We start from the raw sequence: 25,613 nt of genomic DNA, 5'->3' as shown, positions 1-25,613 counted from the left end.
GCAATGCATATAGAAGCCATGATCCCACGTCCGGTTCAATCATAGCTACATGCAACTACCATTTTGATTATAGATAATAATAAAGAGGCTGAAACAGTGAAATTAGAGAAGTTGCTCCAATCTTCCTTTATTTAAATCTCATCTGTATACTTCCCTTTCCCCATGAAGGCCATCTGTGACTTCTTTCTTCTAGACCTCTTCTCTTATCAAAACAGGTGGGAGGTTTTCAGGTAGGAGGGTTCAAGATGCTGGTATAGGAGGATCCTAAGCTCACCTTGTCCCCTGGGCACAACAAATAAACATCTACATATGGAATGATTTCCTCAGAAAAGGCCCTGAAAACTGGATGAACAACTTCCACAACAAAGGATAAAAGGGTATCACTGAGCCAGGTAGGAGTTTTGGAGACAAGGCCTCACCAAAAAAGAAAAACCCCACCACAGCAGTGTCTATCTATAACTGGAAAGGATCTCAAAGACATGGAACTTCTCCCTGAGGAGGAAGGGTTGAAACTCCACAACACATACTCCAACCCTTAGATCATGTATAGGAAAGACAGGGCCCCAAAATGTCAGGCTTTAAAAACTAACAGGGATTGTGCTCAAGAAAACCACAGAGCTTTAGGGAATGGAGCACTTTGTATTAAAAGGGCTAGTACAAGGTCTCCTTTGCCCCAGAACCAAGTGATAAACCACCAGCTGGAAAAACACCCAGAATACAGGTAAAGGAGACCCACCAGCTAACCCTGGAGCATCTGCAGGAGAGGCAGGGAACTGCTGAAGACACTCTCTGGGGAAAATGACACTGTTGGGTGCCAGTTTTGCAAAAACATTCTACCCTGCTGGTGCTGAAGTTGGTGGGCAACATCTTGGAACTCTCAGTCTAACCTGCTGATGTTGGCAGGCATGCCCCCACTGAGAAGCCTGCCTCATGCCACAACCCTAGCCAGCCAGGCAGGGAGAGAGCCCTGTCCATTGTCACAGCTGCTAGGGTGGCCATGGAACCCCACACAGCTGGGCAGCAGAGAGAGACCTGTCCACCTCCACAATGAAAGCAGCAGCCATGGTACTCCAGAAAGCCAAGATGGGGAAAGAGCTCTAACCAGCACCGTGCAATAACAGGCAGGTGCACACAGCTCACACAGGGTACAACCCTTGAGCACATAGCTTGGTGGCCAGGAAGTACTGTGCTTCTGGCTCCAGAGGTTATCTCCTACACAAGTCTACTTCTTTAAGACAAGGAGAGGTAGCCGATTTGCCTAATACATAGAAAAAAAAAAAAAAAGAGGCAAAATAAAGTCACAGAGGAATATATTCCAAACAAAGGAGCAAGACAAAGTCTCAGAAAAAGAACTTAATTAGATAGAAATAAGCAATCTGATAAGGAGTTCAGAGTAAGGGTCATAAAGATGCTTACAAAACTTGGGAGAAGAATAAATAAACACAGAGAAAATTTTAACTAATAGATAGAAAATATAAGACATTATCAATAACAGCTGAAGAATACAATAAATGAAATGAAAAATACACCAGAGTGAATCAACAACAGATTAGAGGACACAGAAGAATGGATAGGCAATCTGGCAGACAGGGTAGTGGACATCACGCAGTCAGAACAGCCAAAAGAAAAGAAATAATTTAAAAAAATGAAAATAGTTTATTATAAAAAATGTTCATGATAAAAAATGAAGATAGGACCTCTGGCTATACCAAGTGTACTAATATTCATATTATAGGAGTCTCAGGAGGAGAAGAGAGAGAGAAAGGGGGCACAAAATTGACTTGAAGAAATGATGGCTGAAAATTTCCCTAGCCTGGAAAAGGAAACATACATCCATGTCCAGAAAAGCCAGAGAATCCCAAACAAGATGAACCCCAAAAGATCCACACCAAGACATATTATAATTAAATGTTAAAAGTTAAAGATAAAAAGAGAATCTTAAAGAAGCAAGAAAGAGAAAAACAACTACTTATGTACAAGGGAACCCCCGTAAGGCTGTCAGCTGATTTTTCAGCAGAAACTGCAGGCCAGAAGTGAGTGGCAGGATATATTCAAAATACTGAAGGAAAATACAACCAAGAATACTCGACTTGTCAAGGTTATAATTCAGAATTTGAGAGAGTTTCTCAGACAAACAAAGCCTAAAGGAGTTCATCACCAATAAACTTGTCTTATGGTAAATGTTAAAGGAACTTTTTTTAAGTGTAAAAGAAAAGGCCATAACTAGAAATAAGAAAATATTTCAAAGAAAAAAATCTCAGTGGCAAAGGCAATTATATAATAAAGATAATGGATCAACCACTTACAAAACTAATGTGAAGGTTAAAAGACAAAAGTAGTAAAACTAATTATAACTACAATAATTAGGTAGGAATACACAATATGGGAAATGTGATATCAAAAACATAAAACTAAAGGAGGTGTGTAGGGAAAGCGCTTTTAGAATACATTCACAGTTAAATCGCCATCAACTTAAAACAGACTGCCATATATGTTGTTATATATGAAGTTCACAGTAAACACAAACAAAAACCTACAATAGATAGACAAATAGATACACTAAAGAAAGGCATCAAGCCACAAAAGAGCAAGATAAGAAGAAAGAAATAGAGAACAACAAAGACAACCAGAAAACAATTAACAAAATGGCAAAGTACATACGCATCAATAATTATTTTAATGTACACTGACCAAATTCTCTAATCAAAATATAGGATGGCTGAATGAATTAAAAAACAAGATTCTTCTATATGCTGACTATAAGAGACTCACTTCATATCTAAAGATACATACAGACTGAAAGTAAAGATATGGAAACAGATATTCCATGCAAACAGAAGTCAAAAGAAAGTTGGGGTAGCAATACTTATATAAAACAAAATGGACTTTAAAGCAAAGACTGAAACAAAAGACAAAGTAGGCATTATATAATTACAAAGGGTCAGTTTAACAAGACAGCATAATAGATGGCCAACAGGCATATAAAGAAGATGCTCAACATCACTAATCATTGGCAAAATGCAAATCAAAACCACAATGGGATATCACCTCAAACCTGTCAGAATAGCTATTATCAAAAAGACAAGAAGTAATAAATGTTGGCAAGGACATGGAGAAAAGGGAACCCTTCTGCCTTGTTGGTAGAAATGTAAGTTGATGCAGCCTTATGGAAAATATTATGGGGTTTACTTTAAAAATCAGAAATAGAATTACCATATAATCCAGCAATACCACTTCTGGATATTAATCCAAAGAAAACAAAAATAGTAATTTTAAAAGATATATGCACCCCTATGTTTACTGCAGCGTTTTTTACAATAGCCAAGATATAGAAGCAACCTAAGTGTCCACTGATAGATGAATAAAAATGTGGTATATATATGGAATATTCCCTAGCCTTAAAAAAGAATGAAATCTTGCTATTCGCAACATAGTAGGCCTAAGGGTATTATGATAAGTGAAATGAGTCAGACTGAGACAAGTACATTCACTTAAAGGTAGAATCTAAAAAGCAAAACAAAGAGACAAACAAAACAAAACAGAAACAGGCTCAAAGATACAGAAAACAAACTAATGGTTGCCAGAAGGAGGGGAGGATGGATGGAACAGGTAAGGTGATTAAAAGGTACAGTCTTACAGTTTTAAAATTAAATAAGATATGGTGATGTAACGTGCAGCACAGGGCATATATTCAGTGATACTGTTAAAACTGTATATGGTGACAGATGGTGATGAGACTTATGGTGGTGCTCATTTGTAAGGTATATAAATAACTGTATCAGTGCTGACAATACTGATTCCATAGTTGGCCTCCATCTTGTTCATGTCCACTTGATGACTCCTCTTGGAGGTACATGTTCACGCCCCTTGGAGATTAATATACATACCTGGTATAATAAATGTCTGCTAAGACCAGAATATGGAGGAGGGTTGTTTTGGCCTCCCATGACTCTGTTAGAGATAACATAGTCTTTCCCCCTCCTGATGCATAGATAGCACCACAAGATCTATTAAATGTTAGCTGTCAATTAGGTGCATGCAGACCCTTTGAAAAAGTGCATGTGAGTGCTCTGATCTCACTACAATGCCCTCCTTCACATCCCTTCACTCTATAAAGTCTGTAGAATAAGATCTGGACTTTGCATAGAATAGCTGTGGAGTGGGGCACCTGGGTGGCTCAGTCGTTAAGTGGCCGACTTCAGCTCAGGTCATGATCTCGCGGTGAGTTCGAGCCCTGCGTCGGGCTCTGTGCTGACAGCTCAGAGCCTGGAGCCTGTTTCAGATTCTGTGTTTCCCTCTCTCTGACCCTCCCCTGTTCATGCTCTGTCTCTCTCTGTCTCAAAAATAAATAAACGTTAAAAAAAAAATAAAAATAAATAAAAATAAATTAAAAATTAAAAAAAAAAAAAAAAAAAAAAGAATAGCTGTGGAGCTGTCCATATCATCCTCTGCCTGACCCTCTTTTTTACTAAGTTAACCATGAATTAAGCTCTATGTACACAGTATGGAGCTGGTGATTTCTTTTTCAATCTCAAAATGCCTTCTTAGTTTGGAAGAAATCCTCACCTTCCAAAAATATGAAGTTCCCTATTGTGGAGCGCCTGGGTGGCTCAGTTGGTTCAGCGTCTGACTTTAGCTCAGGTCATGATCTCATGGTTCGTGAGTTCGAGCCCCGCGTCAGGCTCTGTGCTGACAGCTTGGAGCCTGGAGCCTGTTAGGATTCGGTGTCTCCCTCTCTCTGCCCCTTCCCCGCTCATGCTCTGTCTCTCTCTGTCTCTCAAAGATGAATAAATGTTTAAAACAAAAACAAAAAAAAACCCCTCGGATTTAAAAAAAAAAAAAAAAAGTTCCGTACTGTATCATTTGGCCAAAATCTCATAGTGGTGTAAACTCTCCCACAGAGTTTCATCTTTGCATTCTGTAGTATAATAGTGTTTGTCTCCCATGGGAAAAAAAATCAGACAAAACTGAGTAGATGAAAATTTATCAAATTGTTTGTGTTAAGTATGTGCAGTGTATTTCATCACTCAATAAAGCTGCTTTAAAACCTGAGTAAATGAAGAAAATATTTTTTCTGAGATGGATATCCTTTCCTTATCTCTAAATTCACATGATGTCCTAAGCTGATACTGAAGATTCACCTATCTTCATTGTTTAGGGTGCCTAGACCAAAAGGGACCCAGGGTGATTCTCCTCTTCTCTCATCTTTCCCTTAATCCTAACTGTTCGACTTTTATTTCCCAAAGGAATTCCACATATCAGAATCCAGATGGCATTCATAACATTCCTGTCTTTCCATCCATTGTGAGTCTTCCCCAGTGGCCCGTGCCTCCTCAGGGCTGACAGACAACAGACACAATCCCTGAATGTGGCTTTAAACCCTCCGGTAACCAGGGCAGAGAGAAGGCAAATATTCTTCCAAGAGATTTTTACAGTTAGGGTGTGGGGGAGAAAGAGATTCTCTGAGCTTGAAAGACAGATGCCACCCCAGTGGAATACACAAGGTCTGGGCTAGCAGGAGCTGGCAGTAAGGAAATCATAGCTTTAGGAAGGTAGCTACTGTTTTGCTGGAGAAGGGAGCCTCTTGAGTAGGACTGCCTGTGTTAGATCCAGGGTGTGCCCACCTGTGCTCACAGAGAAGTGATTTTACCTCTTTATGTGTCAGTTTTTCCCTCTGTAAAAGAAGGATAATAAAAAAATAAATACTTTTCTGGGTTGTTACAAGGATTAAGTGAATTGATCTCTGCAAAGCACTCAGCAAGAACTCAGTAAAGGCAGGCCTTAATTAGTGGGGAACTAGAATCAAAATTTGTCTTTTAATGCAGTGTTCCTCAAACTTTAATATGTATCTGAATTACTTGGGGATCTTGTTAAAATACAAAATCAGACTCTGTAAATCTGAGATAGGGGTCTCAGGTTTTGCATTTCTAGCAAGCTCCCAGATGATGTCACATGGCATGGCTGGGCCCTGCACTACATTTTGAGTAGCAAGGTTTTAATATATATAGGAGTAAGCATTCATGTGTTGTAAGAGAGAACAGCACACAATATTTGGGAAATCTAACTACACTGATGTGGGCAAATCATAGGCATTCAAAAAAAAGCAAAGTAAAGGAAGGAAATGTCTGTTTAGCTTTATAAAAAAGCAATCTGGAGATACAGTGTCAGTATATACATTTGACTATTGGATTAATTTTACCAGGATGTACCTTATTTTAAAAGTAAATTTTATGTAAAAGTATTAATCTTCATATGTGAGACTTACAGGAACATGTTTGGTGATTCTGGCATTATGCTCTTGATAAACATTTTTTTTTTAATTTTTTTTTCAACGTTTATTCATTTTTGGGACAGAGAGAGACAGAGCATGAACGGGGGAGGGGCAGAGAGAGAGGGAGACACAGAATTGGAAACAGGCTCCAGGCTCTGAGCCATCAGCCCAGAGCCCGATGCGGGGCTCGAACTCACGGACCGTGAGATCGCGACCTGGCTGAAGTCGGACGCTTAACCGACTGCGCCACCCAGGCGCCCCTTGATAAATATTTTTAACAGAGGGAACATTAGCTACTCACTCATTAATTCGCTTATTCAATACAAAGAATATATATTAGAATTATTTAATTCAATTAGACTATAATATACTAGGGGATGTGCTAGGCCCTTAACTTGGTTTTAAGCATGAGGGAACTGAAAGGTCATGATACAAAGACAGATAAACAATAAGCCAAAATTACAAGGTCGCTAAAGAAGCTCATCACTGGAGCAACAGCCATATAACTTAAAAAGAAAAACCATGAGGGGATGAGAAAATACCCTGACCCCTGACCCCACAGCTACCTGTGGCCAGCCTGTCAACCCAGTCTGCATCCAGCCTTATGATAACCTGCTTTTTCGGGGGCGTCTGGGTGGCTCAGTCAGTTAAGCGTCTGACTTCAGCTTAGATCATAATCTCACAATTCGTGAATTCGAGCCCCATGTCAGACTCTGTGCTGACAGCTCAGAGCCTGGAGCCTGCTCCAGATTCTGTGTCTCCCTCTCTCAAAGGGTAAGAGTGAAAATGAATGCTGTGTAGGTGTGGTAGGCTGAAAAATAGTCCCCAGAAGATATTCACATCAAGTCCCTGGAACCTGTGAATGTTAACCATATTATTTAGGTAAAAAGGTAAAGGGGTTAACCGTATCATTTAGGTAAAAAGGAAAAGGGTCTTTGCGGAGGCAATTAGGATAAGGATCTGGAAATGAAGAGCTAATTCTGGGTTGTTTATATAGTTGTGGTAACTTGTTTCAAAAGCCCTAAGAAATTAATACAGCAGGCGCCTTACCAATCCATTACAATCCGTATTTTTCTACTCATTATGCAGTTCTCTGCCTTTCGCTTTCTCAACCTGAGCACACCGCCTCGCTTCAAGAAATTACTCAAACAGGGGTGCCTGGGTGGCTCAGTTGGGTAAGCATCTAACTTCGGCTCAGGTCATGATCTCACAGCTTGTGAGTTGGAGCCCTGCGTCGGGCTCTGCGCTGACAGCTCAGAGCCTGGACCTCGTCTGGAGTCTGTGTCTCTGTCTCTCTCTGCCCCTCTCCTGCTCATGCTCTGTTTCGTCTCTCAAAAAGAAATAAATATTAAAAAATGTTAAAAAAAATAATTACTCAAATACATCCTGTCTCAGTAGCACATGTTATGACCACTGTCTTGAGAGCCCTTACTCCAGACCCCTGTTCCTTCTATTTCAAAGCTACTTCCTCCGTGAAACCTCACAAATATCACCAATCTAAATTATGTCTATTCTTTTATTCTCTCCCATTGTACCCTGTTAATTTTTACATCAGTTTACATCACTTGTTCATTTATTCAATGGCTATCTGGATTATTAGTTACCCTTGGCAGGGACTCATTAGTCTACCAGGCTATATCCAGCATCTGTGACAGTACCCAGCACATGAGAAGAGTCCCATGTTTCATTTTAGAGACCTAGCCCTGGAACAGCACCATGGAGTAAAAGAGTAAGTGGGTTAATGGTTAATCTCTGTATGCTCAAAATGTTCTGCTTTAAAACCATTATGCCTATAAATAAATGAGAAGCAATTTCATGTTCTCAGAAATGTTTGATTTTTCCAGGCCTCACATCTGATAGCTATGTATTAAGTTTTTCCAGCTCTTAAAAGTATTGATAACTATGGGCAGAGCAGGGAGGGGAGTTACTTTAAGCAGATTCTGAACTCAATGGAGAAACTGAACTAAATGATAGCTTCAAAATCTCATTTATAAAGCTTCAAGAAAATTTAAAATGTATTTCACAATATTGTTAAAGCAGAGAGGAAAACATTTTTATCTTTATGTAGACATAACCAAAACCACAAAGTTTATATTCAATTAGAAACTAGAATCTATATGTGGTTATAAAGTTTTCAACAGATATGTTATTTATAGCCAAAAAAGAAAATGAAAACAAGGAACAGGTGATCCTACAATGTAATACACAGTCGTAGTTTTTTTTTCTTTTATGCTTTCTGTAAACATAAATCTCTGTACTAAATAAAATGCAGCAACTTACCCAAACAAACTATAAATATTCTCATTATAAAATTGTGAGACATATTGGTAAGGTCTTTGATTTCTAACATTTTTAACCCATAAATTGAAGTCAATTCATTTCTTTTGCATTTGGGACAAAAGTGTATGGATTTTTTTTTTTAATTAAGATGGAGGGGCACCTAGGTGGCTCAGTTAGTGGCTTGATTTTGGTCACTATCTCACTGTTCATGAGATTGAACCTCATGTGGGGTTCCGTGCTGACAGCATAGAACCTGCTTGGGATTCTTTCCTTCTCTCTCTGCCCCTTCTCTGTTTGCTGCTTGCTCGCTCACTCTTGCTCTCCCCTCAAAATATGTAAAAATTGAAAAATAAATTAATATGGAAATAAGATATAGAAGAATGAGGGAGGTATCTGTAGTCACATACAGAGGTTTGAGACCCAGGTCTTCCATGACTGGTTAAGTAATTTAAATGAGTCCTTTAACCTGCCTGCCCTCAATTTTTTCATCTATAAACTGAAGATAGTATTAATACCCATGACACAAAGTTGTTGCCTGAACAAATAATAAACTCCAGATAAAAGTGCTTTAAAAACCATAAAGTATAATATGAAGGTAGACTGCTATTAATTATCTCAGGAAGAGATGTTGGATTATAAAGTATACCTTGAAAGAACCAAGTTCTGCTGTATTGTTCCTTCCTCTGCATCAGCACTGAAAGTGTTCAGAAACACTGTTCTGAACATCCAAAAACTGTTTGATTTATACACTGATGCAGTGATCAAAGTAAGTATTAAGATTTGTGTTTGAGTTTATGATACAACTTGTTTCAGTACATGCTTATTAGAGTACAGCTGTAGTTGCTTTCAGCAATAGCCAAATTATGGAAAGAACCTAAATGTCCAACTGATGAATGAATAAAGAAGATGTGGTTTATATATTCAATGGAATACTACTTGGCAATGAGAAAAAATGAAATCATGCTGTTTGCAGCAAAGTGAATGGAACTAGAAGGTTTATGCTGAGTGAAATAAGTCAGAGAAGGACAGATATCATATGTTTTCACTCATATGTGGATGTTGAGAAAGTGAACAGAAGACCATGGCGGAAGGGAAGGGTAAAAAAATAGTTACAGAGAGGAAGGGAGGCAAACCATAAGAGACTATTAAATACAGAGAACAAACTAAGGGTGAATGCAGGGGTGGGGGAGAGGGGAAAATGGGTGACTGGCATTAAGGAGGGCACTTGTTGGGATGAGCACTGGGTGTTGTACGTAAGTCAACTTTACAATAAATTATATTCATAAAAAAATAAAGTACAGCTGTAGGAATGTTAGCCCAGATTTTTCCTTCTTTATTATTTCTTAATTTAAATACAGCTCTGCAAAAAGACGAGATCAAGCATGGGGCCTCAACATTCAATTCCACTTTTATTTCCCCAGGAATATCCTAAAACAAAACAAACTGTGAGCAGCCTTAAAAATCCTCGAGGCAAACTGCAAGAAACTTATCAACACCTATGACAAAAACAAAAGCAGCAGACCATAAGGCTCTTTGGAAAACTCAGTGCAGGAGCAAAAGCCTATGTCATTACTAAAATGATGTCCTAACTCACAGCAGAGAAATCAATAACAAATATTGCTACTGGAACAGAATTAAAAGTTAATAGGTTCTACAGGTTGATACAATTGTGGCATGAATGAGCTTTAAGATACAACTAAGAGGTACACACTGGTGAACAATACATTTGATTTCAGGAACTGTATCTTCAGATTTACCCATATACTTCCTGAAGGCCATATCACTGGTGATCTAAGCAAATATGGCAGTCTAAGAGGGACTTGTCGACTACAAAATCCTACAAAATCAACTACAAGATAAGAGATGCGACCCAACGGAGCTCTACAGGAAGGGATTGGTGCAAAGGATAAGTGAAACCATGACACTCAAATAGTCCATTTACAATGGATTTTCTGTAATTAAAATAGAAAAAAAAGCCCATGATGCCTACTAAGCTCATCAGTCAGTGGGCACCTGTGATTGGGGCTGGATAGTGACATCACAAGATGATACCAGCTATCTGGTACACAGAGGTGTTTCAGGAATGCTATTATAGTGCCAATAACACAGAGCTGCCATAAGGCAGGTCCCATACACAAAAATTTGACCAAAAGTCAGAAGATGGTATTTAAAGGTATAAGGACCTATGAAGTATTACTTGTCATTTACTTTGTCTTATTTTCATTTCAAAAAATACTTCATTTGGAGGGCACTGTGATGAGGGAGCATGGGGCAAGCTGAGGGCAAAATACTGGCTAACAGCATACACCAAGACCCCCAGGTGGAATATGTGTGATAGTTCTCGGACACTCCTGGCTACCCAAGAACAGAAGAAAGGGGTTTAAGTGTTGCCATGGTAATGTGGGAAACTAAGGCAAATGAAAAATTAAATTCTCTTACTGCCTACAGCACACTGACAAGTCCTTGAGATGGGCAAAATGACCTCCCTCTAGGACCTCAGCTTCCTCGATGATGACACTTTGCTGGGGGCAAAAGAGAATCTTAGTTTAACACTATCCCAACCTCGAGGATCCTGTAAGTCTGCTTCCTTTATCTTAACTGCCCCCAAGATATATGCTGGTAATCTTATTCCAAACTTATGGCCCCCCAATATGCATCTGAAGGGTCTCGTGACTGAGGTTTCATTAAACGGTAATAAATGGCATTTCCATAGCAACAGCTAGCTCCTCAAGGTCCCGGAAACCTTGCTTCCAAAATTCCTTAAAGACTTCCTCTATCCCTGACCCCCTCCCAACCTGAGTGTATATAATGTGTTACGCCTGGCAACCCCAGTGCATCTCTTCCTGCCCACAGGTCCTGTCCCCATGCTTTAATAAAATCACCTTTTTGCACCAAAGATGTCTTTAAGAATTCTTTCTTGGCTATTGGCTCTGGACCACTCCCCCCCATCACCCCAAAACTTCATCACTAGGAGGTAATCATATTTATTATCTCCATTCGTAGATGTGGAACTTGAGGTTAGTTAACTTGTAAGGTGACAACCAACAAATAAAAGTTGGGGATTCTAACCTAAGCTATTAATCTCTGTGATGAAAACATTTGAAAAGTAAATATTTTTTCAAACCAAGTCATATCAGATAAGCCAAAATAAGACAGCATGTGGCAAATTGAAAAGTGAATATTGTAGATAATAATCACTACAGAAGTTTAGAAGAGAGGCCCATTTTTGGATCAGATTGATAAGAAATAATTTATGAGTAAAGCAAGAGTTGAGCCATGTTTTGAAAATTGGGTAGAACTGGATGAGAAGAAACGATTCATTTCAGCAAAGTGTGCCAATCAGTCCAAATGATTTCCTAGATGTTTATTTTGAGGATCACAATATCCTTTCAGAATCATATAAAAACTATAAGCACCTTCCTAGGAAAAAGAGCACATGCTTCTATATACAAAATTATGCATGCAGTATTTAATTGTACACCTCAAGACACTCAAATATTTAACAAAACATACAAGAGCCTTAATGACCTGGTCCTTCTCCATCACATTAGGCTCATTCATTACTGAGTTCCACTCCTTCCCAAATGAAACCTGTGGCCATTCCAGGGCTCTCCAGGCTTTCTCTTGCCTCACTGGCTCTTCCCAAGCAGCTTCCATACCACTCAGCACACTTCTACAACTTATCTGTCAGGTGGCCATCTTACGTCTAACCCATCTTTCCAGATTCGCTCAAGGCACCATAAAACCCTTAAAAATGAAGATTATATCAACTGAGATAGAGAAATCAAGACTAGAAGAAAATAGACTCAAAGCAGGGAGCAAAGAAAATATACACATTTTATATCTTATTGATATAAAACAAGAACTGGAGGCCATCAAAAGGAACAATCAAGAGAATAAGAACTCAGAGAAACTAAAAATATTTCAGCAGAAATAAAAATTTCAATAGTTGGCTAGAAGAAAAAGTGGAGGAAATCTCCCAGGAAAAAAACAAAAATTAAAAAGAATAAACAGTATAATAAAAGAGAAAAGAAATTTTCTTGGGGATTAGACCAAGAGGTGTTCTAGAGAAAGGGAACAGAAGACAGAATTATATGAGAAAAAACTTAAAAAAAAATTCAGAACCAAAGGATAAAATCCCAGATTCAAGGACTTACTAAGGACTCAAGAAGAAGAATTTTAAAAGACCCACACTGAGGTACACCATCCTATAGTCACAAAACAAAGGAATAAGAGAGATGCTAAATGCTTCTGGGGGTACATGATGGTGTGGACTAAATCACATTCAAGGAATTAAAATCACAATTACATTGGAATTCTCAGCAACACGGGAATCTAAAAGTTAGTAGAAAAATGTCTTTTTTTAAATTTTTTTTAATATTTATTTATTTTTGAGACAGAGAGAGACAGAGCATGAATGGGGGGAGGGTCAGAGAGAGAGGAAGACACAGAATCTGAAACAGGCTCCAGGCTCTGAGCTGTCAGCACAGAGCCTGATGTGGGGCTCGAACTCACGGACCGTGAGATCATGACCTGAGCCGAAGTTGGATGCTTAACAGACTGAGCCACCCAGGCGCCCCTGAAAAATGTCTTAAAATATATGGAAAAATGATTTCCAACCTGGAAATCTATCCTAATCCATCAATAAAGTTTGAAGTTGGAATACAACATTTGAAGTAAACAAATATTTTAAGATTATATCCCATGAACCCATTCTAAGTCAGCTCATAAAGAATGGGCATCACTAAATGAAGTTATAGACCAAGAAAAGTAATAGATGACATCCAGAGACGACAAGACAGGACACAAGAAAGCAGCAGAAGGAATTCCAGGTGGTGATTAAAGGAAAAGGAGTCCCTAGAGTAATGCCGAGCAGCAGACACAGGAGCATTGGCCCAGATTAGAACAGGAAGATGGAGGGCTCCAGAAGGTGTTTCTTTAAAAATAAAAGATCAAATTGATAAATGGCTTACTTTGTTTGGCCACACTAAGAGGATGTTTACAATCCTAGCAAAGTATTTGAAAGAAGAATCAATTATGGGTACATAGAAAACTAAGCAAATGGGGGGGGGGGAATTATTCTAAGCAATTATCTTTAAAAAAAAAGTTGTACAAAAAGGAAATGAAATCATTCTGTATTATATGTCTCAGTGCTAATAAAATCACATACTTAATATAAATATGTAATACTGATTTAACGAAACCTATGCTTGGAGAGTAGGTAGAGGAGGGCAGTGACATAAGACATACATTTTTGCCTTCCATGATACAAAGTGAACAGATAAAAAATAAAATAACCATGGTTCCTGGCTGGCTCACTAGATAGAGCGTGCAACTCTTGATCTCAGGATTGTGAGTTTGAGCACCACATTGGGCACAGAGGTCACTAAAAAATAAACAAAAATGAATGAGCGAATGAATGACCTAAGAAATAGCAGTGTAAGACTTTTATTTTTTTAAAAAAAGAGGTGTAAATGGTGGTAGAACAGAAGTAAAGATCTGGTAGTTCTGGTCTCTGAGCAGTGCACTAAGGAGCTGGAGTGGGGGATTATATAAGCAATATCTGCATATAAGCAGTATCTGCATATATCCTAGAATTTTACCAAATTTGAGGGTTTTGAGGAGGGAGAATGAAGAGGGAAAGCACGGCCTCATTCAAATCTCATACTAGGTGTTAGCATTCACAGTGCTAACCAGCTTGGTGGCCTTGGGCAAATCTCTCTAAGCCTCATTTTTCTTATCTAACAAATGGCAATGATGCCCATCTCACAGAGTTATTGTATAAATATATAATGACATGATGGATGTGAAAACACTGTAAAAATAGTGTATTATTTCCTATCGCTGCTGTATCAAACTACCACAGTCTTAGTGCTGAACACAATACAAATTTATTCAGCCACGGTTCTGGAGGTCAGGAGTCTGAAGTGTGTCTCACTGGGCCGAAGTGAAGGTGTCGCCAGGCCTGCATTCCTTGTGGAGGCTCTCAAGACGAATTCATTTACTTGCCTTGTCCAACCTGCATTTCTAGCTCATGGCCCCTTCTGACTTCTTTAAAGTCAGCATCTTCAAATTCCTCTCCCACCTGGACGACTCTCCTGCCTCCCTCTTTCACTTACAAAAACCCGTGTAAGTATTTGGCACACAGGATATCCAAGCTAATCTCATCCCAAGGTCAGCAACCTTAATCCCCTACCCCCAACCCATCATGCAACATAAAAGATTCACAAATACCAGGCAGGGATTAGGATGTGGACATCTTTGGCAGACCATTATTCTGCCTACTATACATGTGAAAGATTCTAATTTAATATCTACTTGACAGTAAATTGTTTTATTTTTTTTTCAATTTCACAGCTAATATGTCCAAGAGTTGTTTTATGGTTTAAGAAATAAGAAATTGAAGACAAAGTTTTCTAGGTAATTCACTATTATACCTCTAAGATTTAGCAATAAATGCTAAGTACCTGAAAACTCAAAGATAACTATACCTTTTGATATTTACCTTAATATAATCTTTCCCATCTTTCAAAACAAAGGAAATTTAAGACAAAGAGACCATTGCTAAATCTAAATAGAATCATAAGCATTCTGTTGTTAAACTTCTATGATAGTATCCTGGCCTGTGAAAAAATAAGTGGAAGAAATACCTAATAGTAGAAATAAACACATTTTGGGGTCTGGAAATATAGGAAAGGTCAGGCTATCAGTCAAGCAAAGGACATTAAATACCTCACAGGCACACATTCCTGACCCCAAGGCAAATATGCAAGTGAGAGGTACTTGCCATGCTGGCGCCTATAAGTAGAAGAAAAGTTAAGTCAACACTGCTTCCCAGAACCCCTAGAGCAAGCCTACTGCAGACCTCTGTAAGCCATCTGGTCTCAAGATACATATCTTCTGTACCTGTCAGATATGTCATTGTGAATTACACCTTCTAGTCCCACACTAGTGGTTATCCTAAAAATATGATGCAGGCATAGCACTAAGATAACAATTCCTAAACATTTGTTATTAAATAAATATAGTATATATTATAGCACAAAATAGCACAAAAATAAATAGGATTTATCCTAATCTGAAAAACCGCAAATCACATATATTTACCCCAAACTTACTAATAATTTCAACCAAGCTAATATTAGGGAATTATTCAAGACAATTTCCATGGTGTCTCATTTCAACCTCCTATCTCTTGAGTATATACAGCCCCAACATAAGTGACATTCACAATAATAACCTCGAGATTTTGAAAGATAGCAGCTTCTTATTGATCACTAAAGAAAAACTAAGCTATGGTCAGAATAATTTTACTACTATATGTATTGAGAGCATGTAAAAGATACATATTTTATTTAAAACCTGGCTATAGATGAACTGTAAACACATGAAATCCCTCTGTCAGACTCAATTCATACCACAACTTTTCTTATTTCCTATCACACTGCACAAACAGAAGTTTACTTTAACAAAATCGATAGCAGGGCTCAAATTTCTAAGCAATACAACTTCCAATCTATGGGAACACTTCCAATCTATGGGAACAGGTTTTTCCAAAAAGCAAAATTTTTTCTGAACTATGTTTTTTTTTTTTGTTTTAATCAATCCAAAATAGTATCAGTGAAAAAATGCAATGATAGGAGCTATCTAGATTTCACATCAGAATATATTCTTTCTTCAAACTAAAAAAGAAAGACAAAAAAAAAAGCATTTGTAAGAGCAATCATTAGTCATTTTTTCTAATAAAGAAGCTTTATGAACATATCTGGACGATGATGATGATTGCAATAATGACAACAAAAGTTTGAATGGTTTTATCTAAGAAGCTTTTACTGGTAAGAAAAAAAAAACAGAGACAGTGTCATTAAAACTTATGTATAAGTTATCATCCTAATTGCAAATGCAGTGAGCAATTTTATGATTCTACTTTCTCTAAATACAACAATTACCTCTCAAAAAAAAAAAAAAAAATACCAAAGCCATTCATTCACTCACTCCCCCACTGCAGACCAACTATTCAACAACAGCTGGAACCATGACAAATGGTATAGAAAATATTCTTCAGATCCATCTGTACCAACACAAGATTCTTCTACATACTCCTTTCCTTCCACACAAGTCCCAAGGCTACTCTTGTGTAGTCTAATCCTTAAGTGAAAGACTAGACTGAAAAAAATACATATGCTTCATCTGGTAATTGATAAAGAATCAATTCCTTCCAATATCTGGAAAGTTCCAAGTCAATATAAAACCTGCTTAAAGTAGTTTTAAAAGAATGCAACAATATATTAAGAAATATTAAGTATGAGATATTTATTAATGGTTAAGAAACAGATTATATACCTCAGATACTACTATGAAAAATCTGATATTTAATTCCTGATTGGCCATATCAGGTAGAAAAAAAATTTAGTTTGCCAGACAGAAAATTCAGTATCTTTCACAAATGCCAAAAGCTTAATTGTCAAGTTTTCTATAATATTGGTCAAATCATACATTAACAGAGACGAAAAAAACAGATGGATGTGCAACAATTAGGCGACAACTAGTTCAAATTTTGTCAGTGTCTTAAAAATTCAGGTAAAGCCTACACTGTACAACATTCAGATAAGGGCACTGAGGACAAACACTTGACAATGATGTATCAGAAGAAACAAGGTCCAACAACTTTCTTCCTACAGTGAAATACAGTTAGTAAGTTAGATAGACCTTTTAGTCTCCTCTGTGGTATTTTTAGTAGTCAATTAGAAGGATTAAAATGCATTTGGAGTTTCCCAAATAAAGGATCAGATAGGAAGAAAGATAGGAAGTAATACAAAAAAGAAACCATCCATTATGTCTCAAGACCCAAACCACAAAACGATGTCAGGTTACCTCAATGTCACTTGTGAAAAAAGAATCTCTGAGTCAACCTTACTAAGCTTTGTTAAATAAATAAGAAAAAAAAATAATAAATCCATATATTATATGTTCTTCAGCTGATTTACTCATTGAATCCACAACTGCAGAGGGTCCATGAGGTATTATACCACTTACAATGAAATTTCTAAAAGAAGAGAAAAATATTCTTTGACCTCCAGGCATCTGCTAGTCAATGCCAGAAAAAGAACAAATTCAATACAGTACAGGTAATCCATCATGAGGAATTTAACACTCAAGAGAAGTTATAGATTGGGAAACCGTAAGTGCTAGTGGTTTTCTGAAAAATATTGAGATTTTTTGAGCAATAGGAAGTAAATGTAGGCAGGGGGAAACAAAAGAAGATAATAACTCAAGTATACCAATAAAAAACAAGGCATATAACTCAAAGTAGAGATGCACAAGCTGGAAGTAGGCACCTAGGTAGAGAATGATGCTTTAGCAATCAGAGGCCAGAGAAGGGGACAGGACAATGGGTAAGAGCTGCAGATGGCTGCAAAAGAAGGTCTTACCTGGAGACTCTGAGCCACAAGTCTAAGGGACAGCAATTGATATTATCCAATGGGAATGTTCACAAGAAATATGGACATATTATTTCATGAATAGAAGATATTTTATACTTACCCGATTTATATGGTTGCTCCTTAAAATAACCTGTAGTAGGGTTTTCTCAAATTCTTCCAACTTCTTGGAACACTTTTTAAGAATATGATTAGATAAGTTACAATCACTGATCAGTCCAGCTAAAGTATCAACAGCTTCTGTCCAAAAGCTCGAAAAAGGAAATTTGGGTTTACGGTAAAAAGTGATCAGGCCATCCAGCAACTGACAAACAGAATGAGATACTGTGGAAAAGTCATTTTCAAAGTGGCTTAAGTCTGTTTTCAGACTCCCTGATTCTGTCAAGTTCTTCAGTTCAAGTAGATGTTGCAAGAATTGCATGTGGGAAGACAGAGGGTTTTCCAGAGTGGCACAATGTCTTCTCACAATGGGGAGTGGTAGAGGGGGTGTGGGGGTGCAGCTCTCCACAAAATTCTGGGACATCTCTGAAGGTTCACTTCTCTGCTCATTTGATAAATCACACCCAGAATCTTCCAGCAGATTTGATGTATTTTCAGAACTGCTAGGTTCCTGAGCTTGAAATTGGGAAGATGGGTCTCCTGGAAACAGAAAAGATTAGAAGTGTTACCTTTCTATTGCTAAAATTTCTTCATATAAACACTAGACATTGATTTTCCTAACTTAAAATACTAAATGAAACATGCAGATACATATTAAGCATTTAAAAACCAGGGGTGTAAAAAAATCAAATAGAAGAAAAACTGTGACAGAAATTGCTTAAGCTGACCATAAAAAGATCTTTCTCTTTACTAATAGAAATCAAAGGTGATTCCCCCATATATTTTCAGGTCACTATCTCTCATTCAACTATGTGCCATGCTTGAAAGATACAGAGAAGAAACCACAAGACCTGAAGGAGGTAACTAGAAAGCAATATGGTGTATCCAGAGATAGAGATTTACTCAGGGCACTATGAAAACAGGAGGACCACTGAACAGCACACCCTGTTGGATCAGTGCATCCTGGAAGAGGAGATAGTGGAACTAATTTATAAAGCATAAGTAGGAGCTCAAAGTGAAAAGTTAGGGAAATGCAGGAAGAGAATTCCATATACCAAAGGGGTAAGAGCTAAAGCACAGATTTAAGAAGGAAAAGAAAAGCACTGTGTATATAAGGACCCACAATTGGTTTGATACTCCTTTACAGAAAAATATAAGGCAAGATACTAAAATAAATATGTAGAGGCCAGTGTAGAGTGAGTGTAATTCCAACTTGAATTATGCAAGACCCCTTTGGAAAAATTATATACACATCCACACATATACCTGATATACAAAAATCAGTATCTATAAGCAACTTCTGTATGTATACGTACTTATAATTATTCAAGTATACCCATATCTGCATGGAGAGATAAACAGATGGATAGATAGAACTCGATCTCATAGATCCTTGAAAGTATGTCGTAAAACACTAGAATCTTCTGACGTTGGCTGAGAAATACTGCAGTTAAAGCTAACTTAGTAATTTTAGGTCATTCTTTTACAGAGATGTCATCATAAGCACAAATAAGGTTATCATCTGTAAAATGATTATCAGTAAAATATACATGCAAAATTGAGAAATTCTCATTGAACATTCTAAAGCACATGCATATGTCTATGAAGCCAAGTTTGGGAAATATTGCTGCCAGCAAGGAAAGAAGGAATGGGACACTAAATGGTAATGCAGGAAAGTGAAATGGTCTTATTTTTCATTTCACGGATCACTCACTCTGTTGGCTGTATGAAGGGCAGATTTGAGGAGGACACAATGACACTGAAGAACCAGTTAAAAGGCACCTCTATTAGTCCTAATAGCCAATGACTAAAGAAATGAACCAAGCAGTTGCTGTGGAAGAGGAAGGGAGGAACTGACTAGGGAAATAAATACAAAACCTCAAACTAGAACCTAGAAGCCAGCGGTTTGGCTGGATATGCACAATGAAGTGGGAGTAGGAATAAATGCATCCTTTGTTTCTGACTCAGGTGGCTGGGGAGAGGACAGTGTTACTAACTGAAATGGTAAAAATACAAACAAAAAACCTGGCTTAGGAGAAATCATGAGAGTTCAGGTTTGGTCTTGTAAACTGTGAAGCAACTGGAGGAAGTCTAGGCAAAGAGAGTCACCTGGAAATTGGCCACATGAGCCTATAGGTGGGGAACAGGTCTAGACTAAAAATACATTTCAGGAGTCATCAGTGTGTAGGTGATATCTGCAGTTATGAAAATGGCTATGATCACTTGGACAGAGTATGAGCAGTGACTAGAACACAAGATCAAACAAGGACACTGAGGAGTATCAATATTTGAGGGCTGAGTAAAGAAAAATAACACAATTACTAAGAAGACAGAGAAGGAACAATTAAAGAGGTACAAAAGGAATAATAAAAATGATTTTGTTATGGGGTGCCCAGGTGACTTAGTCACTTCAGTGTCCGATTCTTGATTTTATCTCAGGTCATGATCTCAGGGTTCATGAATTTGAGCCCCACATCGGGCTCTGTACTGATAGTGCAGAGTCTGCTTGGGACTCCCTTGCCACTTGCATTCTCTCTCTCTCAAAAATAAATAAATAAACATTAAAAAGTGATTGTGTTATGAAAGTCAAGGAAAAAGTTTCAAGAAGAAGAATTACATATAGTATAAAAGTCCATAAAACAAAAAGCTGAAAAAAATATGCTGGAATCACTCATTAGAAAATCACCAGTGATTGTATCCACAGAAACTCTGGCCAGTCACGGTGGTGGACAGAGGCCAGAGTGCAATAGGAGTGACTGGGCAGAAAGTCTGAGAAGAAAAGCCAAGGCTTCTGAGGAGTTGTATCAGTAGAGTATAAAATGGGAGAGTAATTACAGGCAAATGTTGTATGTCAAATTGGGAGAAACTCAAGCAATTAACAGACTAAGAAGAAAAAAAAAAAAAAATAACACAGAAGCAAAATCTGGAGATATGAGAAAAAATTAAAAATTCAGGTGGGGTGCCTGGATGGCTCACTTGGTTAAGTGTCTGACTTCAGCTCAGGTCAAGATCTCACGGTTCATGAGTTCAACCCCTGCTTTGGGCTCTGTGCTGACAGGTCACAGCCTGGAGCCTACTTTGGATTCTGTCTCTCTCTCTCTCTGCCCCTCCCCTGCTTGCGTGCTCTCTCTCTCTCTCTCTTTCTCTCTCTCTCAAAAATAAACAAACATTAAAGAAAAAAAAAAAGCCAGGTGGGGCTTGGCCCTGGGAAAGGCAAAGGGAGACAGAGTCAAAGACCCCAGTGAATGGGTTGTCCTTAGCGATGGAGAAGTTTTATTTATTTTCTTCTGAGGCTGAAGGAAAGAGAATGAGAACGTATAGGGATGAGCAAGAAAACAAAAAACAAAAAACAAAAAAAAAAAAAAAAAAAGAGAAAGAAACCCCTAGCATACAGGAAGTTAAAAGAGATCTCACCTAATAGTCATCTTTTAAAGTTAAAGACAGGGGGAGACTCATTGAACAGGGCATGGGAAGAATAATGAAAGGAAAATCTACCCTCCCACCTTAGATTTAGAAATCTACTTGATTTGTTGCTCTTTCGTCCTTCAATACAATTAGAAGGTGATGATGAAGCAAAATCGGAAGATCAGGCTTTAATTTAGACTTCATTCCATTAACAAGTGCCTACTATAACCAAAAATGTGGCCATAACCAAACGGTAAACTACCAGCAAAACTTTTAACTACGTGTGGCTATTTCTATACTAAAAAAGGCACACAGTCTGCTTGTTTTAAGCCAACAGTTTCTTTATCTTATGAGCAAGAATAAATATTTGAAATGACTTCTCACTCTTCACAAAAGTAAAGGGTGGGGATGACAGTAATTATTTAGGTAGATTATATTTTTCTGGAATTCAAAATGGTTCTTTACTAAGAAAATGAACACAAATTTAAATATTTTATGAACCTACTCAATTTTCCATCAAGTAAGCTGAATGAACTTCATGGGTGATGATTTCAGGGAAGACATCAAATGAATTCGCCTAACAACTATACCGGGAAGCAAAACACTGTTTTATTTCTGCTTTTTACTCCGCAGTGGTGCACCTTCTGGCAAGTCACAACCACTCCATCTCATCTCTTTCATGTGCTGATAGGTACATATTTGCAGGGAGTGGTTCTACCCATGCATGTGCTACGGGCATAGAAATGCACAAACTGACCGTCATTCTTCCTGGCTGTTCAGAAAAGGCTGATGAGGGCATATATTGGAGACACCAATGCAGAAAACCACACAGAGAGGAATGTCCTTTCAGTGCCCAAAAGGAATGCACAAACTCCTCAAGAGAGGGCCACAGTGAGATTTTATGAAATATAGACTTAACAGTATTAAAGTCACTTTGTCAAAGTGAATACAAGAATCTTATATTCACATTTCACTTTACAAAGCAGTTTCATGATAATAATTCGATTGTTGTTTCAAACAATCTTTGAACATGTGTTATTATTATCCCTAATTTAGCAATAAGGAAACGCAGGCTCAACTTGATTAAGAGGTCTAATTAAAGCCACCCAGGGATAAGCAAAACCAATTACTCAGTTCCAAGTCCAATCACTTCTAACCACACCAAAAGGGTCCCTGTGTCCCCACACCAGCTTCTGTACATACCTCCTTAAAGGAGCCTTATATAACTCATGCTACTCAGATGCTACTCACTTGCTTGGATAACTTTTCTCAAAGTAAATCTCGAAATTGGACTAACAAAGCATCAGACCCAAAGGAGAAAAGAGAAGATGAAGCCCTGCTACTTACTGCAACTTTCTGTAATTCCTGTTTTTTTCAGGAGGGACTAAGGTGAAGCAGAAATCAAATAACGCTTCTCTCTTAATTTGTTATTGGGCTGAAGGGACAGAGGGCTGTAATTTCTCTCCAAGTCATTTGATATGATCCAACCAACATGTGTGTCATTAGATTGAAAGAGATAATAAAGAATGTGCACACACATCCTAATTGAGCAGAGTCCAGCACATATTAAGTGCTCAGAAATACTACCCATTGTTATTAAATGATAATAGGCACCAAGAGTCTAAATTATGCTAAAGTGTGACATCAGATGTCAAAGTACATAAAATAGGATACCAACTAAAACTACAGATTCTGTCTAAAATATCCTGTAGTCCCTCTTCTATCCTGGACCTCAAAGACTTTCAATTCCATTTTATGGGGCCCTTGTCTCTTCCATCTTCTTTCAGTTATTAAATTCCATCCTAACCCCACTTACCATTTAAGAGTGGATCTCCAGCATGCTCAACCAAATAGAGCTGGTGCCCTCCTGCTACACAGCCTACCCCAGAAATGCCCACCCCTGAATCAAATGTATTTTCTGCAGCCTCCCAATTTTTCACATCCACATCGATTCTTGCATCACTTATAAAATTACACCATAGAGGGGCACCTGCATGGCCCAGTCAGTTAAATGTCTCACTCTTCATTTCAGCTCAGGTCATGATCTCACGGTTCCTGAGTTCAAGCCTCGTATCGGGCTCTGCACTGTTAGTGCTGAACCTGCTTGGGATTCTCTTTGCCCCTCCCCTGCTCCCATTCTCTCTCTCTCCATCAAAATAAATAAAATAAAACTTAAAAAATAAAATAAAATAAAGTAAAATTAGACTCATAGAACCAACTGTATAAAAGGCATCTTTTTCTGTACAGCTTGAAAATCCCATGAACTTTCTATTTATACAGCTGTACAGATCATCTTCATACACTGCACACATAAACATACAATTCTTGTTCATACTGCATACTGCCAATCTCAGCCAATAGCAAGACTATTCCTCCAGCCATAAGGCCCAAATGAGGAATCACCCTTGGCAACTCTCTTCCACCCTCCACATACAGTGAAATACCACGTTATGCTGATTCTACCTTCTGTACCTGTATTAGTCAGGACCCTCCAGAGAAATGGAACCAATAGAATTTATATACAAAGAGATAGGAAGAAAAGAGATTTCTTATAAAGCATTGGCTCATGCAATTATGGAGGCTGAGAAATCCCAAGATCTGCAGTCAACCAGCTGGAGACCTAGGAGAGCAATGGTATTATAGTTCCAGTGCAACTACAAAGGCCTACAAAGGAGAGATGACAGTGTAAGTTCCAGTCTAAAAGCCAGCAGGCTCCAGCCCCAAGAAGAGTCAATGTTTCAGGTCAAGTTCAAAGGCAAGAAAGACCAATTCCCAGCTCAAAGGCAATCAGGAAGAAGGAATACACTTTCACTCAGCCTTTTTGTTCTCTTCGTGAGTTCAACTGATTGGATGAAGTCCATCCACACTAGGGTAGGTGGTCTGCTTTACTCAGTCTACTCAAATGTTAAGTTCATCCAGAAACACCTGTACAGACCCATCCGGAATAATATCTGACCAAATATCTGGGCACTAGGTGACCCAGTAAAGTTGACACATAAAATTAACAATCATTATACATGTGAACCTGTCCTTCCCTGGTCCTCTCCCTTGCTCTAGCTCACAACATTATCATCTCTTTCACTGATTACTGAAATACCCTTGCCTAAGTGATCTACCTACCTCTGGTTCTGTCCTCTTCTAGGCCATATTCTGAACCTGACAGTCACCCTGCTGAAATACTAGTTTGATCACAGGATTGTCATCCTTAAAACCTTCCAAAGGCTTCCTTTTACCAGATAGAATCCTTCAAGATTGGAGCACCTGGGTGTGTCAGTCAGTTGAGCATCTGACTCTTGATTTCACCTCAGGTCATGATCCCAGGGTTGTGGGATCAAGCTCCATGAGTCTGCTTGACATTTTCTCTCTCTCTCTTTCTGCCCCTCTCCGCTGCTCTCTTTCTCTCTTTCAAAAAAAAAAAAAAAAAAAAAAAAAAGAAAGAAAGAAAGAAAAAGGATCCTCAGTTTGGCCCACAGAACCTTTTACTGTGTGGCCCTGCTTACTTTTCCAACCTTGCCTCCATTCTCACTCTTATTTATGCGTAAGTAAAAGTGAGCCCTCACAGTTTACCAGAACACATACCATGCTAATTCATACAACTATGCATTTGCACAAGTTGTTCCCACTACATGGTGTCTTCTTATGCTATAACCCAGAGATGGACTGATTCTTTAAACCCTGATTCCAGTTCTCTGTGAAACCTTCCCTGCTCTGCCCAGAGCAGATGAAAATCACTCTGCATCTGGGCTATCATGTACCATAAACATACTTCTATCACTGCATTCATCAACTTGTTCTGAGTATATGAGTGACTCCCTGTTGGAAGGGAGAGAGTCCTGAGGGCAGACAGAGTTTACTAATCTAGGAATTTCTGTTGCTTGATGCCTGCCCTCCTACATAGTTGGTGGGTGAATACTTGTTTAATACATATATTAACAAAAAGAGAAATCAAGTAGCATCTCTTCAAATGTACTGAAATGTCATCACAGACATACAGAACTTGTCACTACCGACTAGGACTTCTTAGTATTAACCGTCACACGTACTGATGAATTGAACTTAAAAGTAGTGTTTACGCCACCTGGTGGTCAAATAGAAAATGCTATTTTAAAGTACCATGC

General features: G+C 38.2%; 1 protein-coding gene across 1 annotated transcript in view; it reads right to left on the bottom strand.

Moving 5' to 3' along the window:
- Positions 1-25,613, bottom strand: part of MEI4 (meiotic double-stranded break formation protein 4) — a 215,012-nt gene that overhangs the window by 136,769 nt on the left and 52,630 nt on the right. The window contains exon 3 of the mRNA XM_045498835.1: positions 18,095-18,630. Within this exon, the coding sequence (XP_045354791.1) occupies positions 18,095-18,630 (536 nt within the window). The remainder of the gene's footprint in view (positions 1-18,094; positions 18,631-25,613) is intronic.

Source organism: Leopardus geoffroyi, chromosome B2 (genome assembly GCF_018350155.1).
Source record: "Leopardus geoffroyi isolate Oge1 chromosome B2, O.geoffroyi_Oge1_pat1.0, whole genome shotgun sequence".
Lineage (NCBI taxonomy): Eukaryota > Metazoa > Chordata > Mammalia > Carnivora > Felidae > Leopardus > Leopardus geoffroyi.
The sequence above is the reverse complement of the archived record's forward strand: the minus strand, read 5'-3'. Positions and strand labels throughout refer to the sequence as shown.